Here is a 19,297-nt window from a genome sequence, read left to right as displayed (position 1 = left end):
AATTTGTATTGCTGATACAGGGATTTAGCGGGTATTTTTTAGCACTCACAGCGGCAAAATAATATAATTTTACATTGACAATATAGTAATTTAGCGGTTTCTGCACGGCTTCACAGCGAATTTTTAAGAATCGAGTTGGCAACACTGACTAGGAAGCGAGTATCATGTTGGCCGTGAAGAACCGCAATATAATAAAAGTGAACTGTGGTTGCCTTGCCGACTGGGAGTATATAAGTAATTTAAGGGAGGAAAATTGGTAATGGAGAGTATAGTGAATGAACCAGGCTTTTGTCCGAAGTGTGGAACAATTTTGCCCGTGTTGGGTGCCAGAAGTAGTGTTAATTGTTACAACTGCAAGCAGAATTTTGGGGCAGAAGGTAGTATAATTTGGGAAATACTATTCTTGCTAATACAGTAGTTTTCACATTTTTATCATTTCAAGTTCGTAAGTTATTTTGTTCCTTTTTACGGCCCATTCTTGAGTACGGAGTGTAGAAAACTCACTCACGCTAACCGGATAGGTTAGGTTTGTTTCTGTGTACAGGAACTGAGCATTTTTTCTCTTATGCAATCCATGTTCTGGAATTTATCCCAGTAAATATACTGATCAGCAATAATAAGTTCATAATACTGACTTTATGCATAAATATTTTAGCAACTCAAAGCAATCGGTATTACTATCAATGTCTGTTCAGTACAGACGCGCAAATACGACGGATTTCATGGCTAAACTTCAGTTAATGATGTCCTTTCTTCTCCTCCTGTACCCTCAAAATCCTTACCTTGTGCACATAAAATAAATCGTTGGCACTAGAAAGTGCCTATGCCTTTTCTAGTGTAATTATGTGTATCCGACAAACACAGATAAATAGGCCTATGCTTTTTTTTTTTTTTTTTAAGTCTTTTAAAATAAATCTGTTTGTAGTGTGAAAATATATTAAAGTTGGCTTAAGTGCACAATACTAGAGCGGCCGTATGATAAATTGCGTAGAAGTCGCCACTTTCGAACTACTCTTACACCTTGTAGGCATTAGGTCCCCCCTGATACTCGTATGCGTTGTTGGTTTTTGACGATATAGGCATAATATAGAAGGGTTATGGCGAAGATTTATGTATATTGGGGGTTAGAGGGGAGCTTGCTTCCCGCTATAAACCCCCACCTGTATTATAAGCGCAATGGATATAGTCTTTGTATGTAGAGGAAGCATTAACACACAAAATATCTACATAATATGTTATTTTAGTACTTACCATATAGGTTATAGCCAAATTCTCTGTCTTCATTCGTACTGTTGAATTGTCAATGTGATATTTTGAAGTAATAAAACACTAATAACCTATATGCCTATCGTTCGTAAAATGTAAATTGAAATCATTTCTGCGCTGAACTGGAGAATTTGCTATGGTAGCTTTGAATGTGCCGTAACAGTTACGACCAAATTTAACCACATACACAATGTCGCCAACATAAGGACATGACATTGGAGTGTGGTGTCGTTAGGAGGAGAAATTTGTTTTTTTTTTTTTCCCTCTCTCTACCTCCTTCGTAGAACATACTGTGGACACAAAGAGTACAATTTAGATTTACCTACTTCAATATTAGGGTAGCATTCTTTTAATTCTTGGTATGCTTCCCTTATTGTTAAGACCATGTGTCATTTTTTAATCGGTTCTCTTTTATTGGTATGTGGACTTCTCACATATTTGACATCCTGCTTTCCTGGCCTTTAGCCTGGTTCAGATGGTACAAGTTTCTGTGATGGATTCCAAGGTGGCTACGCTGATGACTGCCCTACGTGGTCACTTGCTGGCTCCCGTGTTGGCTACAGTGATGGTAGTTGTTCACACGGAGCTGGCTCTTTTCACAGTTCAAATTGGAAAATCATTTGCTGTTTTATCTGTTGCGAACACTCATGGTCAAAAAGAAACTAAACCATGAGTGAAAAACAACTGAAGTCCTACATTAACAGTAGTAAATGTCGTAATAAAGTAATTAAGTCATAAGTGCAAAACAGCTAAAGTCCGATATAGTTGTTGTCAAAAAGAAACTAAATCGTGAATGAAAAACAACTAAAGTCCTACATTAACAGTAGTAAATGTCGTAATAAAGTAATTAAACCATAAGTGCTAAAGTCCAATATAGTTGTTGTTTCTTAGAAACTAAAGAATATAGAAAAAACAAGTTTAGTTGGAAAACAACGAACATGGTGACATGGTTTCACAGGTGATATTATATAATCATCTTTGGTTTCCAGCCTGTAAACCATCACGAAAAATAGCAAGGAACCTACCCTCGAAATCCAGCAAGCTAGCCATCCACGGAGCCACCAGAACACATTACTTCCAGCGAGTGACCATGCAATGCAGGCAACCCATCCGTGCAGCCACCTTGGAATCCATCACAGAAACACGCACCGTCTGAACCGGGCTTTTGTCGGCTTCAGCTTATGTCATCACGACAATAGAAACTTTCAATTGACATAATATCTTCATTTGATAAAGATTTTAAAAATATTTTTCAGCTACTGTCACTGATATTATTAGGCTATGCAGTCCAGTTACTTGTCAAAAACATTTTTAGCATAGCTGTTTTACATGGACACTTTTAGGAGAGTCTTTTTACCCTATTCAGAACATATTCTAAAGATTGACGACACTTTAATAATCCTGTTGGAGATTCATGTTGTTTGAGGATATTTGTTTTTGAAACATTAATTTTATTTCTCTGTTCTCGAACTCTTTCCCTGATCTTCCTTCTATATTCTTCAGTCATCCACACATTTCCCTTCATTCTTTCTTTAATTTTTTGGTGTCTGAGTTTGTCACGATTCCTCTCCTTGTGCAAATGTTCTTCCCATTTACCTGGATATTTTGCCATCTGTATGTTTTCTTGGGTCCCATTTCTTGAAAAAGGAATTAGATTCTATTAGAAAGGTTTGAAATATATTTAGGTAATTCAATGTAGAAGCAGGCTAAAGATTTCGAACAAGTTTCATCTGTGTATGCAGCCTACACCTTCTACTATGTTATTTCATACTCTGCTAAAGGCTAAAAATATGTTGGTGATGATGATGATGAGAAAACTCCTTGCAGTTAGTATCGAACAAGTACAGATAGCGGAAATACCGTGCTCTAGTGAAAGAAAAAGCAGTAACCATTAACAAATTAAATAAAAACGAAAAGGAAAAGGAGTGAAAGAAAGAGGAAAACCTAGAGAAATAAACGTGGTGGGAAAAGTAAATGCCACACTGATGACATTACACTGCTGAATATCTGTGCAAAGTTTTGTTTTGTGACTGCCATTTATGGACGACATTTTTCCATGAAACTTCATTGGTCTAAAAGTACTAACATCACATGGTTGTAGAATGTGAATTGTATTTGGATACAAAGCAATGAAGATGATTTGTTTTTGAGGGCGAATATAATTTATGTGCACACTAAGATGGGATTTATGTCCTTCCATAAACAGAACAACAAGTTGTTTCACCTTCTCCCTCACGAACATTCACATTACAAATAATATATTATTAGAAAGTCTCACTTGTTATCTATGCTGACTCATTTTTCCCAATAGTCCAGTTGTCAGGAACACTATTAATTACATCAGCTGGGATATAGCTATATGGATAAAGAATGAACGGATGCACCATTAAACCATCTGCTGGAACTGTAATTAATATTGTTAATGAGACCAGCCTCATGGTCTAGTGGTCAGAGCTTCTGGCTATAGTTCATGAGGTCCCGGGTTCGATTCCCAGTTAGAGCACAGGAATTTTTCCTTAAAGGGGATTATTCCTGTTTTCGTCCATGGTCTGGAATTTAGGTTAAGTTTAGATTTAAGACCTCTCCTGGCACCACATTATCATAATCATCCTATCACATCATTGGTGTAATGTAACTTCGCCTTCCAGGCGCCCCAACCTCAGAAGTGGGTTACAACTAAGCCACGGCCAGGAGAGAAGACGAGAAATGTCGAAAGACAACCTGGTGGCATTGGATTAAATATATATATATATATATATATATATATATATATATATATATATATATATATTGTTAATGAGTCTTTTCCAGAGTAATTAATCACTTCATAAATATTTTTCTCACCTTTTATGCTTAACAATATCCCGACTTTGTACATAGATTAGACGTGGATTTATCATAATTAAATATACGTGTTGGATCCAAAAGGAGATCATAATTGTTTTCTAGGAAAAAAGATTTCGCCTCTGCAAACCAGTGTCTGATCTGTTTTTTTGTTACACAGGTCATGCTAGCTGTAAGTTGCTCTGCAACTCATTCTTTGAGTTCTGTATGATGATTAAGAAATGCATCAAATCATTTCTTGCCTGGTTTTCCATCCTTAAAGGGATTAACTCTTTGCGTATTATCCATTATTCTTTTCATTGTACACTTCAACGTGCTCATAATTTGTGTGTACGTTTTGTAAGCAATGTTCGTAAATATGATCATATTACCCCATCCCTGGAAGCAATAGGTTGGCTTAAACTAGATAAGAAAAGAAATTTACATTCACTTCTCTTTCTCTTCGAAATCTGAACTCTTCTATTCCTTCGTACCTGTCGTCTCGCTTCACTTACCTTTCTTCCCACCATAATCTGAACACACGCTCTCGTCATGAAACAATACTAACAATACCATCCCATCGCACCTCCTCATACTCATCTTCTTTCACAATAGCCCTGCCAAGACTCTGGAATTCGCTACCTGCTAGCATCAGGGACTGTCGAAATAAAATTGAATTCAAACGAAAACTTACTAGGCACTTGGTCAGTAATTGATTACTTGTAAATAGTTTCTTTAATCTATCACAAAATATTTCAATATCCAGTAATTTCATCACTATACAATTTTGTTATTCTAGATTTAATTTGTTATTCAGTAAATATAAAATATTCTTTGTTTCTCTATGATAAATTATCTAGCTTTAATTATTCAGGTAATCTTTTCGTACTTTGATTTTATTGTAATTGTAAATTTAATACTAATTGTAATTTTATTGTTGATATTGTAGTTGGAATCTCCTGGTAGAGGGGCAGAGAAGGCCTGACGGCCTTATCTCTACCAGGTTAAATAAATAAATTTAAAAAAAAAATACAGATGATCTTCTTTAATAAGAAGGAAGCCAAGCTTTCCATCTCACCTATCCACTGTACCAGTCGACTTCCTTCCCTTTCAGATAGTACAGTTGATGAATCCATTTTTCTCTTGGTGCTTTTACCTTCTTTCACCTTTCGCGTGAGTTTCACACAAGGCACACTGAAAGCTTTACTGGCACCAACAAAAGACATTTCCTTCTTGTTCACAACCTCAGTTGCCTCCTCTGTGTCCTCTTCTTTATATTTAATTTTTTTTTTTTATCCAATGCCACCAGGTTGTCTTTTCGACATTTCTGGTCTTCTCTCCTGGCCGTGGCTTAGTTGTAACCCACTTCTGAGGTTGGGGCGCCTGGAAGGCGGAGTTACATTACCCCAACGATGTGATAGGAGAGGAGGTGCCAGGAGAGGTCTTAAATCTAAACTTAAGCTAAATTCCAGACCATGGACAAACACAGGAATAATCCCCTTTAAGAAAAAATTCCTGTGCTCTAACCTTGAATCGAACCCGGGACCTCATGAACTGTAGCCAGAAGCTCTGACCACTAGACCATGAGGCTGGTCTAAAATAAATCTAAAATACTGTATAAAATTTCTAATTGCAATACCTATAACATGTATTTTTATCGAATAAGGGACATTCATAATGCCTATAATGGAGACCTCCTGCCCACTACTGAATGTTATGCTTATTTTTCTGTATAATTCTGTTGACATCATAAGTATAATGTGGAGTTCCAATATCTAGCCATGTGACAAAGATTTAATAAAATCGAATGATGGACATGGAATGTCCATTATTGGAAAACATAAAAAATTTTAAACCAGTAAGGAACATAGTTCTAAAACACGTGTGATAATAAATGTAACTTTAACACTGTATTTCAAGCCTTAATTTAAATAAAATTGAAAACACAATAAAATTATTAGTAAAGAATGTTTTGTATATGAAACAGATTCTTTCTGTACACAACTTAACAAATTTCCCTACTCCTGCCTCAAACAAAGAGATGCTTCATGTAGCTTCATATGTACTGTAGTTTATGAAAATACTTGACCTCTGGTGGTACTTTTCGGAACTTCTACTTCTTTGTAGTAATATTGCCTATCACTATAATCTTTTCGCTGAGGAGTTTCCGGCCCCGCCATGATACAAGTTCCTTCTGTCGTATCGTCTGTTCGACTCGGCGAGGTGAAAAAACCCTTGCTGTCAGGCAGTAGTTGAATCAACTCCAATTCCCTGGACCAGACCCCGTCTGCCCATATCGAAGTTACAACTCCAGGTCGTTGTACCCAGCAGCGCACAAACTCGCAGCTGCAAATCGACTCCGAGCAGGCTCAATGCCAACTTCCTGTCTCAAGCGCCCATGACTGGCTGCCAAGTCGCTCCTCATCCCGAACATCCGGAAGGCCCAATGTAACAGAAAAATTTTGTAATCAAATCCACCAATCACAAGCAAGAAAACAAGGGCCACCAATCGAAAGCCGAATCGCTCAACTAATAAACTCGCTCTAGATATGGAGAAAGAAATTAGACAAAGTTAGACAGAAAATGGCGTATAAAGGAATGCCAACTATGAAAGAAAATAAAAAATAAAAGAAACTAGTCAAGAAAATAATGGAAAATAAAAAATAGAATACAGGAAGTACAGGGTGCTGGAAAACAAATGGCACATTAGTTACCATTGCCACCAGGTATATACCGATCTGCAGTGTGAATAAATACATACATACATACATACATACATGAATTTAAAAACCAACTATAATGTGAAATATAGTCGTAGTAAAATTTGAGTAATATTGACTTGTAATATGAATTTTTCAGTTAATGTATAATATATATATTATCTATGAACCTACAGCATGAACACTTTTTATTGCAGTATTTTCTGGCTTGGAGTTTCACTATGTCATACAGTTTAATTACCCTGATATGTATGATGGCTCACTGAAGAAGAATGAAAGTAGTCTTGAGGGGCCTGTCTTAGAAAGGAGGTGTCCAAAATGTAACAATGATAAGATGTCTTATACGACTTTGCAACTGAGATCTGCAGATGAAGGCCAAACAATATTTTACACATGCACCAAATGCAAGTAAGTCCAGTGTATTAGTGTTTTATGTTGTGTACATTATATTATATTATACCCATTGTTTTATGCTAATGCTAAACTGTAAGATGATCTCTAGTAAATTATTTAATAAAAATGCAGATGTATTCAAATTTATTTTAGACTCAACATTTTTTCTTGTGAATTCTATTTTTACCACAATATTACATGAAAAATCGTTGTCACATCTAAATTTAATATTGTATAAGACGGAGTCACTTTTTTTTTTTTTTTTTTTTTTTTTTTTTTTTTTCAGTATTGCTGGCATGATTTTCACAGTATTGACATTTGTCTGAAGTAAATATAATAAGTACTGTACTATAAATGATTCATTTCCACAGTCAATTGTTTGGTCTTTCATTCAGCATTTTATTAATAAAACTCTAAAACTCCACAGATTTTCAATTAAGTTCATGAAAGAATAATAAAATTCTTGTTCTTTAGGAATTTTGATACAGTTTTAAACTTGTGGCAAGATGTCCATCATGCATAAGGATGAATTTTCCATCACAAAACTAGATTTCTGTATGGACTGTTCTTGCAGAACTTTTGTGTACTGATCCTGTCTTATTGTTCCCTTCTACAAAGTAAATTAAGTCCGAAGACAGACATCACTTCCCAAACCATGGGTGGTATTAATAGCGAACAGCATCTTAAAACTAACTATTTCTGAGCCACATTTGCTTTTCTTATTAATAAAGTCGTTCATCTCGAGCATGATCCAACCTTGCAGTTTATCAGCATCTCAACTATCCCCATGTTGAGGTACGATTTCTGTGTTAGCATTAATAAAACAGAGCAGCGGCTACCTGAGTAGGTGGCTGAACACAAGAGAATCATATATAAATTATGTTTGTTTCTTCAATGGAGAAGAAAGATTCGTAAAAGACGTAGGGACTCTGACTTACGAAACTGTAAAGGTCCATTCACAAAGAAAACCTACAATAACACAGAAGTTTGCACTCAGGTTACCAAATGGGATCATTCACAATGATTCACATAAACACTGACATTAACATTACCATCAGACATTATGCTTATGTGATTTAGAAACAACACAATCAGAGAGCGTATTTTGATTGTTCAATATACTTTGCCTACAAACTATATTTCGATCTGCTGGCTATGACGATAACTACACTCCATGTCAGACCAACAAGTTACTGTGCATTTGGAATAGGGAACTATTTCACTCATTTAACAATAGCTCTTGGAAGAAATATTTAAAGGACCTTTGTATTTTGCAACTCAGCAGGTATAGAATTGTAAGCTAAAACCACCACCGCGTCTTGATTGACAGTTACCTCTTGTCGCTGGGCTCGTGCAAACTTATTACTATCCTGTTTGAAAGTGTCAATTGCCAATCTATCCGCTGTTGTAGTTTGTTTAAATATTGCGTGTTTTTTTTGTATACAAATAGTTTTAAGTTTAGTTTAGTTTAGTTCATCTTCAAATAGCTGTGTAAGAATAAGTCAGTGTAGTACCTTCAATCAGTTTATTCTTTCTTGTCGTACTGAAACAATGGAGAAGTCGCCAGAATGCTTAAAAAATTGCGAACCCGGAAAAGAATATTGAGTTCCGATGAAAGAACTATGGTTTTAAACGTGTAATTTGTACTTTCGTACTGCCTTTTTATTCACTGTAACTGAAGCTCCTAAACATGCGGCGTTAATCGCAAACATTTTCTTACAAACTAGTGCTAACAATAAGAAAGGAGTTTAAATTGAAGGGGAAACTTTCAACACCCGTGAAAAAGCCCAGGCATTCAAAAGACGAGAATGCAGAAATATGACTCAATAACTCAGACTGCAATAAGGCGTCTTATGCATTCATTTTACAGGAAAAACACACTGCCAATTTAGAAGTCACTCCTCTTCCTGATTTGTGGTGTTACACTAATTTTATTATTTAATTCACATTAGTTAAATTGTGTGCGTAATGTAAAAGAAAACATATTTTTATAATGGATAGTATACACAAGGAGCCAGTACGCTCTGCCGTACTTCCCTTCCCCCACACTCCTGGACAATTACTATTACTGATTGTTTGGCTGTGGCTGTGGTGTGAGGGTTTGTTATTCCCATAAAGCCTGCAGTAACTTGCTGGTCTGACACGGAGTATGCACATGCAATATGGAATTCTTTGACGAGAAATGGCTTATTTTGTGTCAAGAAAACTCGTGGCTGCATTACAAGAAACATGAACTATATAAAGATAACATGAAATAAATTCTGAAAGTAGATATCATTTAAATAACTTTATTGCTAACATTTATAGCCTAAAATATTGGTATTTCATATGCTAGTAGGCTATGTGGCTGCAGTTTGTATTGTTTCAGTATTAAATAAAATAAATAAAGTCCTACATCTTTTGATGGGAAGAAGAAATGTTTGCTATTGTTGCATAGTTAAACTAACTAATGGATTTTAAAGAAACTTACAGGTTCATTACCAACCTAACATAATTCCTTCATCGAACCTTATTATGGGCAAAGTTAATCCAGCATCACAACCCACCTTCCTAAAAATCTTTGTACATCATAAAAATCTTCAACTTACATTTCCTGTAAGAGGTTATAAAAGTCTCCTGTTGAATTTTCCTCTGATTCAATATATGAATTCACCATCGTTTACATCTATGTTTCTCTGATTTTGAGTATCGAAAGTCATATAATGAAGCCTTAAATTGAACAGCTACATCATTGGTCATCATTGTGCAAGTCTCTGTTTAATGTTTTTTTTTTTTTTATTTATGTTTTGTTCATCCAGTATCCTTATTCCCACACATGTTTGTATCTTTATGTTAATGTTAAAACTGCATTGTGAATGATGTCTGACTTCTTATGTTTGTTCCATATGTTTATGTTTAATTTTCATTGTGAATGGGTCTTAAGGGATTGCATGGATTTAAAAAAATAATGTGTTACCAAATAGAAACCAGAGCTGGAGCCACGAGTAGGCATGAAAAGATGAGACATTTTTGTGACAAATAGGATACCAATGGCCGGTTTTTCCAAGTATTGTTAGAAAATTTAACAACTGTTAAACTCTAAACAGTTTGTTAATTAATAAAATTGTATGTTTTCAACACCAGTTTGATTTAACAGGTTGTTAACAGTTTGTTAATTAAATGTAGGATTTCGGGCAGTTAACTCGTTTAACAGTTAGTTAAATATGGCCGATGTCTCCACAGCTGTTCGAACAGAAGTTGAGAAATTAATATTTTGTGTCTCTCTGTAAGGAATGTTTAGCGTATGACTGGTAATATAACATTTAAAAAATACTTTGGACTGTTTAAATACATCAGTGTTATTTTATTTCTTTCGTATTTCGTATCCATAATAGCAATGAGGAAATATAACCTTACTTTGTAATTATTATTCAGCACGTCACCTACAACTTTCATTTGTCAACTGTTTGTTTATGGAGTGTGGCCTACTATAACAAGTTTCATGACTCACTCTATAATATAGAATTTAAAGATTAATTTTAGCCAATCAAAAATTGTCTTACATGTGTAGAATTATTACAAACTGCTGTTGAGTAGTTAAAATAGTGCTAACAGACGTTATAGTTAAATGTTGGTTATCTTAAACAAAATTATGTTGAACAAATGGAAAATACATTAACAAAGCGTTAAAAATAAACAGACTATTAATTTAACATTTGTTAAGCAAAATTAAACATTACTTGGACAAACTGGCCACTAGAGTTTCAATTTGTTGTTGCAGAAGATATTTGGTAGATGTATTTCAGAGTACAGTGTCGTCTCAAAGAATTTTGGGAAATTGTGACTGCAATTAAAGAAAAAGCAGCTGGATACATATACACTGAATAATTACTTCATACATATAGTATCAGAAACACCCAGCTTCATATATAGGTCCTTCCTGGAGCTTGGCTGCCTTCTCTGCTCTAAGTCTGGCTAACTTCACAACATGTCGATACTGTTTACAGTTGGGAAAAACCTCAGAAAAAACCCAACCAGGTAGTCAGCAACTGAGTTTCATTTACACTTCCTGTAGTGCCAGAATTAAATTCACTCACTGCTAGTCCAATAGCAGTATCGACTCACTCCTTAGAACCAAGCCACAGGGTAGCTCGGGTGGTAGTGTGCCTGCCTGCTAATCTAAAGTTCCTCTCGGGCTTGGGTTTGATTCCCACTTGGGCTGATATAAAAGAAAGTTAATCAGATGACCAAAAGGATTTCTTGAAATCCAGAAAAATAAACGTCAATGATGTAAAGATGTCTGTATTTTTTTTAATTAGAGGACAAGGGTCCTGAAGTGGCTGGAGTCATCTTGATTCTACAGCTCTAAACGTAAAGTAATACCTTATGTCACTCGTTGGTATGTTGTACAGTGTGTGACATCTATGCATTATGGTCGACCTGGTTGGCGAGTTGGTATAGCACTGGCCTTCTATGCCCAAGATTGTGGGTTCGATCCCGAGCCAGGTTGATGGCATTTAAGTGTGCTTAAATGCGACAGGCTCATGTCAGTAGATTTACTGGCATGTAAAAGAACTCCTGCGGGACAAAATTCCGGCACATCCGGCGACGCTGATATAACCTCTGCAGTTGCGAGCGTCGTTAAATAAAACATAACATTTAACATTTCTATGCATTATGAGTACCATTATGAGTGAATGTTGTAGTCTTATATTCATATTTTACTAGGTCTTTAATAAAAATATTTTTGTGTTACAGGTTTAAAGAAACAGAAAATTCATGATGTCTCATGCATGATCTGCAAGAATTCCGAATTTCTGCTTCAAAATATCTACATGGCAATAAAATAATGTGTTGATTATTGTGATTTTTTTGTACAAAATAAGTTAAATAAAGCATACTGTCTGGTATAAATAGCTTCTTTACTATTGTAGTATTATGCTTCTGAAGTTGTTCAATGTCTTTTATTTATAACAGTTACCATGATCCCTGAAGTCTGTAAGTTTCAAACAATAGACAGTGGATTTTTTTAGATAAAATAAATGCCATTAACGTAGTTTTCTTGGGAAGAGAAGTGTAGTTGTCTCTAATGAAGAGGCAGCAAAATCTATGCCTCACTTTATAGACAGACATTTATGTAGCCCAACATCAAGATTGTAACTATAAATGTTGGCTGACACTGAAAAGTTAACAGGATTAGTTTTATTATTTTATTGGTTTGTTTCGAATATTACGTGGGGTCTGAGAACTGCTCACTTTTATGATTCTGTACAAATCACCTGGTGGATACTGCATTTGCGTACCTCAGTTTAACTGTGACAACTCTTTTTAGTTCGTTTTAACATTCTGATTATTGTATCGTGTTTCTGTTTTGTGCAGAATTTTAGATATGGGCGCAAATAGCCATAGTAGCTAATGCATCCTTTTTAAACCCCACTCACTCACTCCTCATGATTATTACACCACAGACAAGTAGGAGTGAAAGGTGAAATCGGTGTAGATACAATCGTGTGACAATGTCAACCTGTTCTGGTTCTTGTTAAAAATGTATGAACATGTCTGGGTAATTTTTTTTTGTACATTTTCAGGTCATTTGGTTTCTTTTGTATGGATTGTAAAAATTTTCCTTTGTCAGAAGCGAGCCAATTGTTGATCCATAGGTTTGTAAAATGAGAGTTTACTGAAGCAAAGGCGCTGGATAGAGATATCTTGAAGAGGTCTTGATTGCAAATATGTTGCCTGTTTTGCAAAGTTATTAACTCTCATTTTCAGGTATACCACAATGACTAACTACCGTAAAACTATGCAACTATGGCCCACATTTATGACTTTAACTTACAACTTATCTATTTGAAGTAGGATATTTTTCAGCAGCCTTTTGTTTGTGTATCTAGGTAGTGCAGGTTCTTTTTAAAGCATATTAATCATGAAAAGTGTAAGATAAGAATATATTTTTTATTAAACATTGGACCATTGTGGTATATGATGTTCACAAATTTGGTCCATACTAAACCAATACTGGACTATAGTTGACTATTTATTTATTTATTTAATAATAACATAAGTACATGACAGCCTCACAAGTCTTGGTAAAAAAAACACAGTTTAATGCAAACAAATTGTAAGTTTTCTTTAAAAAGAATACAATTTAGGAACTTATCAAACAGACAAACATTAAAAGAAAAAAACACTGGTCAAGCTTAAAAAAAAAACAGATAAATCATAAATATTGTGAAACAATTAAATGAAAGTTTCTACTGATATTTTTACTGCAATGGTTTATGCCAACTATCTTCTAATTCTGGCACACAATAAAAAGCCCTCTTTGTACTCATTTTTGATGGAGGACTTATTGAGAATTTAATGTCCTTGTTTGGGTAGAAGATACAATCTTCTTTCTCTGACCACTTCCAAGACAGTCCACAGCGTGCCATACAGTTGACATATGCTCCATCGTTCTTGGTGAACTTGACTCTTCTCGGCCAAGACACGCCTTCATATTCAACTGCTACGAAGTCACCTGGTTTTGGGATGTAGTCATGGCCATTCAATGGAACATCATCAATTAGTTCCTCAGAAATATTCAGACAGGACTGAGAGGCATAAGAAATTTCAGACTCCCCAGCTTCACTTTCACTGTCAGATTCCAGCTTCTTCTTTCTTGGTCTGTTCTTTCTGCCCTTGAAAGTTGAAGGAACAGTTTTATTCTTTGAAGAGGAAAGTGAAGACATTTGCTGTAATTCCTCTGCAGAAATGCTTTCTTGCCACAATGTTGAACCTCTTCCTTCTACCTTTGCTCTTACTCTGATCAACAACTTCCTTTTTTTTTTTTTTTTTTCTGTAATAAGCCAAATAGCCATTGATGCTGACATGCCCTTCAAATTTCACTATCATCATCTGTAATAAGGCTCCATCTTTACCTTGACCACTCTATGGCCTCTTGTGTCATTTTTAATAACTATTCTTTTCATTTCTCTGATGCTTGTTACTTTTTGTAGGATACATAACAGACTCTTTATATCATACAAGCGTCAAATACAAGGTACAAGTCAGTGAAATGTTTTAGAATTGTTGAAATTGCCCTCGAATGAAAGTTCCACTGAGTTGTGACATGCTTGTGGCAATTTGAACCTCTTTTCAGTTAATAGAACTGTTGCTTGGAAGATTTACTGAAAAGCTGTGAAATGCAGTTAGAGCTGATATAAATAAACGAAGATGTTTCATAGTTTGCACCATGCAAAAGCACTAAATTTAGCTGGTGTGCATAACAGTGGATAAAAATAGCGTATAGACAAAATTGTCCCACTAGTTTCTGCATTCCTCCTTCTCTACCAGACATCACCATTGTGCCATCATATGTCTGATTTAAAACTTTATTTCCTACAATCTGTCACTCTGATAAAAGCTTGTGTAAAATTTCGGACAATCCCGAAACCATCTTGTCTCCGGATACATCAAAGAAGCCAATGAATTGCTTTTCCATGTGGTCTTCAATACAATAGCGAAATATGATGCTCTTTGGTTTTTACACGATACATCTAAGGTTTCATCTGCTTGAACAGAAATGAAAGAACTTTCTTCAATTTTAATTTTCTCATTTAATACGAAGTTATCACTTAAGTCAAATCATTCTGTATATCTGGAGATGTTCCTTTGAAAAGAGAATTTGATTGCAGATGGTCTCGAATTAATAACTCATTTTGAGCAATAATTCCCTTTGTTGCCACTACTTTCATTTTCTCTATGACCCCAGAGTGCAGTTCTTGTTTTGACAGAAATATTATTGTCTGAATAAGTCGTGCTAAAATACGTCTATTGGACGAAACTTCTTCATTGTGTTTCATTGTTTGAAGGCAGGCAGATTCTGAAAAAGCATGCTCTATGCAAATTGATCCTAGGAGATGAAACGACTCGCTGTGTAGACTGTAGTAAATGTTGTTTCGATGATTGATGTTTCTCGACTTTCTTTATGAAATTGTTCAAATCAGATTCCCCCTCAGTACAACATTCAGAAAAATTTTTATATTTCCAGGAACACATTTCAGGAGATCTTGAGTTACCTTTTGGAGAAAGTTTTGACACCACTGATAAATACCAATGGAATTTTTTTTTCAGAAACCTGTTTGCATTTAAGTTTTGCTTGGAGCAAGAATGTAAATATTCATATCCCAAAATCCATTTTCTCAGTTGATAGGTATGTTGGAACAATCTAAGTTTACATAAAGCCTGACATGTTCTGTGTGCAGTGTATGCCTGAGCTGTAACAGAGCAAAGTCTTGCAGCTCTATTAAAATTCTGGCATGATCTGCTTCTTTTGTCTGGAATATTGGATTTATCCTTTCAAAATCAGCAAGCATTGGTTTTAGAAATTTCAGACAGGTCAACATTACATTGATACCATCATAAACATGTTACATAATTCTTGTCAAACATATCTTTTCTATTTATTTTATTTTATTTATTTATACTGGCAGAGTTAAGGCCATAGGGTCTTCTTACACTCTACCAGGTTACAAAGTACACGAGCAGTGAAATTTAACAAAAAATGAAAGAACAAAATACTAACATATTACAGAAAATAATATAAGAGTTGACATTGTACAAAATGAAAATAATACTATAGGCTAATGGGAAGAAAAAAAAAAGTAAAATACAGATTTAAAGACTGGCATATATTATTATTATTATTATTATTATTATTATTATTATTATTATTGTTATCCAAATATTGAACCCTATTTTACCCTTTGGTATATTAGGTTTGTAGTTTGTTACATGTGAAATACATTATGTAAAGATAATACACAATTTTAAAGAAGTAGTAGTAGGCATGAGTCATAGTTACAATATAAATACATTAATTAATAGACAGTAAACAATACTAAATACATTATGCAATAATTACATTCAGTTAAAAGAAAATTAAATAAAATTAGAAATTATAATCGAAGGTGTAGAGAGATTGCAAGAATATGACATAAATTTGCGATTTTATACATAATTTTAAGCAATAGTAAAGAGATAATGCACAAAATTGGCTTAGTTACAAATTAAACACCTAATATATAGGTAGTAACAATAAACAATAGGAAAGAATACAGAAATGATACTCAGTTGCTATGTTTATATATGAATACCTTAATTACAAACAGTGAGGCAATAGACAGCAGCAAAAAAGAAATAAAGATAGCAGAAGAAATAACTTAGTTACAATTTTCGATGCATGATTTGTGATAGTAAAGAAATAAAAACAAAATTACTTACCAGTTACAAACTATATACCTGTCATCAAATACTGAACAATAGTAAAATCCATAATACAAGTCTGGTGGTTCAGGACTACAATACGAGTTTTCACTCACCCAAAGACTGGCATATACAATAAGCAACTCAATTAGTACAAATAATTAACAGGGAAAACGTAAGGAAGAATACAACAAACGGAATATAATAATAAAAAAGAAGTTTAAATAAAAACCACAATAAAAAGGCTATGATAATAAATTCATCTGATGATCAAGAGAGCTCAGTGTTTGTGAACAAAAATGGAGAAGGAGATTATATATAATTTACAAAACTGTTGCAGAGAAAAGGGCTTATAATTGAAGGGAATCTGAATTGGAAAAGTGTATTTTTAGTTAATTTTTGAAACTATAGGTCTACCACTTAGAAAAAAAATATTGGAAGTTGCCTGAATTGGCTGTCAGCTTGTTCCCCCTCCATTCTCCCACCGCTACTCATTGCTGCTGTCATCTTTGTCTTCTGAAGTGTCATCATTGTCACTCGAACTCAAACTATAATAATTCTGTCAATACTATTGTCATGATGCAAGTTTTTCTGCTCATTTTCATACACATGCTGATAACATTTTCTCCGCTTTTTGACAGTGTATTCCTGGAAAAGTTTCCGAGACAACTCCTCTGTTTCTTTTAAAGAACCGCCGATTGACTGCTCTGCAACTTGGCCCTTAATGTCCCCCCAAACCATTTCAGTAGGTGAAAGGTCTGGATGATAAGATGGGAGACGTAATGGGATATGGACATGAATAATTTCATCCACTAAAAACTGTTTCTCATGAGGTGTGAAAATATTAAACCTGGAGGCAGAGGGTGACCGGTAGCACTACAGCATCCGATAACAGTAGTGAGTTGTCCTTTCTCAGCACTGCTGATCACTCCAACTTGTATCTTGCTCTTAAGAGGAACAACTCAAGGCAGCTTCTGTGAAGATGTCACTCCTGTTTAAAATTGACATGTTTCGTCAAAATTCAGTAGCATGTAGGCCTATCCTTAACATATTTAACATTTACTTTCCTAGGTAATGTCTGTAGCTAGGCATAAAACAGGGCTGGGCAGCAAGAGCGGATTCTACTCTCTCACGGAGAGCCATATGATTTCTCTTCATCCCCTTTCTTCCCTGCCGAACAGCAGCGTTGATTCAGTGACGGATGAATATTAAGCGTCCCCGTTTGGAGTCTGGATGCGCTCCCGATGCCCAGCCCTGGCATAAAAGAAAGAAAATAAGCTTACACATGCCTTTTGTTGACATAATGCTGGTTATTATAGTCATATTTATCTGTTATTATACTAAAAATTAATAAATCAGAGAAGTAATAGATTCCTTGATGTCTGTTCTTGATCACTTTCAAGGTGCCTGGAAAAGAAGTTATAAATTATAGGCTGAAAATGAGAACAAACATCTTTATTTTCTTACCCTTCAGCAAGAATTAATAATTTATCAAAATGAAAGAATCGCATTTTCAAATTACTGAACATACATAATGTCTTTCTGTTGTAGTGATATTGACATAGTTTGCATATTACATTTCATGTAGAAATGTATAAAACTGGAGGAGAGTCATTTCAGGCAGCATTGGGGAAAAAATTGTTGGCATGCTAGAACCATGCACAGGGTATGATTGAACATATTCTACTGCATTGTAGAAAATATGACCTTGTTCGTCGTCAATATTCAATTTGGCCGACACTTTGTGACGATCTTGGAAATGAATTTATTTGCTCAAATGCAGTTCTGAAATTTTTATCTAGTACAGGACTTGACAAGGGGATTTAGATTTTATTGACTCGTTGTTGCTTATGTTCCAGACCCTTTACATCCGGAGGTTACTTTTGTTATTTTATATTTATTTTACTGTCCCATGCCATGGCGTCGTGGTCTAAGGCACTCTGCCTAGGACTCGCGTTACGGAGTGCGTGCTGGTTCGAATCCCCATGGGGAAAGAAATTTTCTCATGAAATTTTGGCCAGTGTATAGGACTGGTGCCCACCCAGCATCGTAATGCACTTGGGTAGCTAAAATAGGTAGCAAAAATCCGGTTTCGCAAACCAGCTATAACGGCTGGGGGGGATCATCGTGCTAACAACACGATACCTCCATTCTGGATGGATGATCGTCCACCTCTGCTTCGGCATGTGGACGTGAGGCCAGCAGCCGGCTGGTCGGTCTTGGCCCTTCATGGGCTGTAGTACCATGGATTTGGATTTTTTTTAATATTTGTTTTACTGAAACGTGACATGTCGGAGCTTCTAATATCCGTATATTTTATAGAATTTTATTGTTTAGAAATCGCCAGATAATTAATGTGTATTGGTATTTGTTTTATTATTTTGCTTCTTTTTAAACACTGTCCATGGTCTAAGAATTGTTCATTTTTATGATTTTTTTTTTTTTTTACTAATCACCTTGTTCGTAATGCATTTGTGTACCTCTTAATGTGACAACGTTTTGTGTTCGCATTCATGTTATGGTACTGTTTGTGTTTTTGTTTTGAAAGAATTTGATATAAGGGCGGAAATAGTCTCAGCAGCTGACGCGCCCTTTTTAAACAGCACTATGTGTAAGTCGTGTAAAGAATGATAACTTGTATTTGCACATTAACTTATACAGCCTGCGAGTAAAATATAATAGCAAAATAAGAGAGCGAGAGTGAGAATTTATTACTAAAAAACTGATTCAACATCGAACGCAATTGTCGCAATACCACATTATACAGATATTCATTCATACTTTATACTGTGGCGATATGGTCGAGCGTCTAGCGCCACTGTTTGTCTTCACAGTGACGTCACCCTACTCTCCACCAATGGCTATCGGTA

At 35.1% G+C, this 19,297-nt stretch overlaps 1 protein-coding gene across 1 annotated transcript; it reads left to right on the top strand.

Annotated features, from left to right (window-relative positions):
• Window positions 1-161: 161 nt before the first annotated feature.
• Polr1H (RNA polymerase I subunit RpI12) lies at window positions 162-12,095 on the top strand. The gene is made up of 3 exons (XM_069836683.1): window positions 162-377; window positions 7,007-7,217; window positions 11,940-12,095. Exons 1-3 carry the CDS (start codon window positions 260-262, stop codon window positions 11,962-11,964), a joined length of 354 nt encoding a protein of 117 aa, XP_069692784.1. The 5' UTR covers window positions 162-259; the 3' UTR covers window positions 11,965-12,095.
• The last annotated feature ends 7,202 nt before the right edge of the window (window positions 12,096-19,297 follow it).

This window comes from Periplaneta americana, chromosome 1 (assembly GCF_040183065.1).
Source record: "Periplaneta americana isolate PAMFEO1 chromosome 1, P.americana_PAMFEO1_priV1, whole genome shotgun sequence".
Taxonomy (NCBI): domain Eukaryota; kingdom Metazoa; phylum Arthropoda; class Insecta; order Blattodea; family Blattidae; genus Periplaneta; species Periplaneta americana.
Note: the sequence above shows the minus strand (reverse complement) of the source record. Positions and strands in the feature narration are given on the sequence as shown.

Coding starts and splice junctions, on each gene's coding strand:
- Polr1H (XM_069836683.1), top strand. CDS start 260: ATGGAGAGTATAGTGAATGAACCAGGCTTTTGTCCGAAGTGTGGAACA. Junction 378..7,006: donor GCAGAATTTTGGGGCAGAAG/GTAGTATAATTT, acceptor TTTTTATTGCAG/TATTTTCTGGCTTGGAGTTT. Junction 7,218..11,939: donor TACACATGCACCAAATGCAA/GTAAGTCCAGTG, acceptor TTTGTGTTACAG/GTTTAAAGAAACAGAAAATT.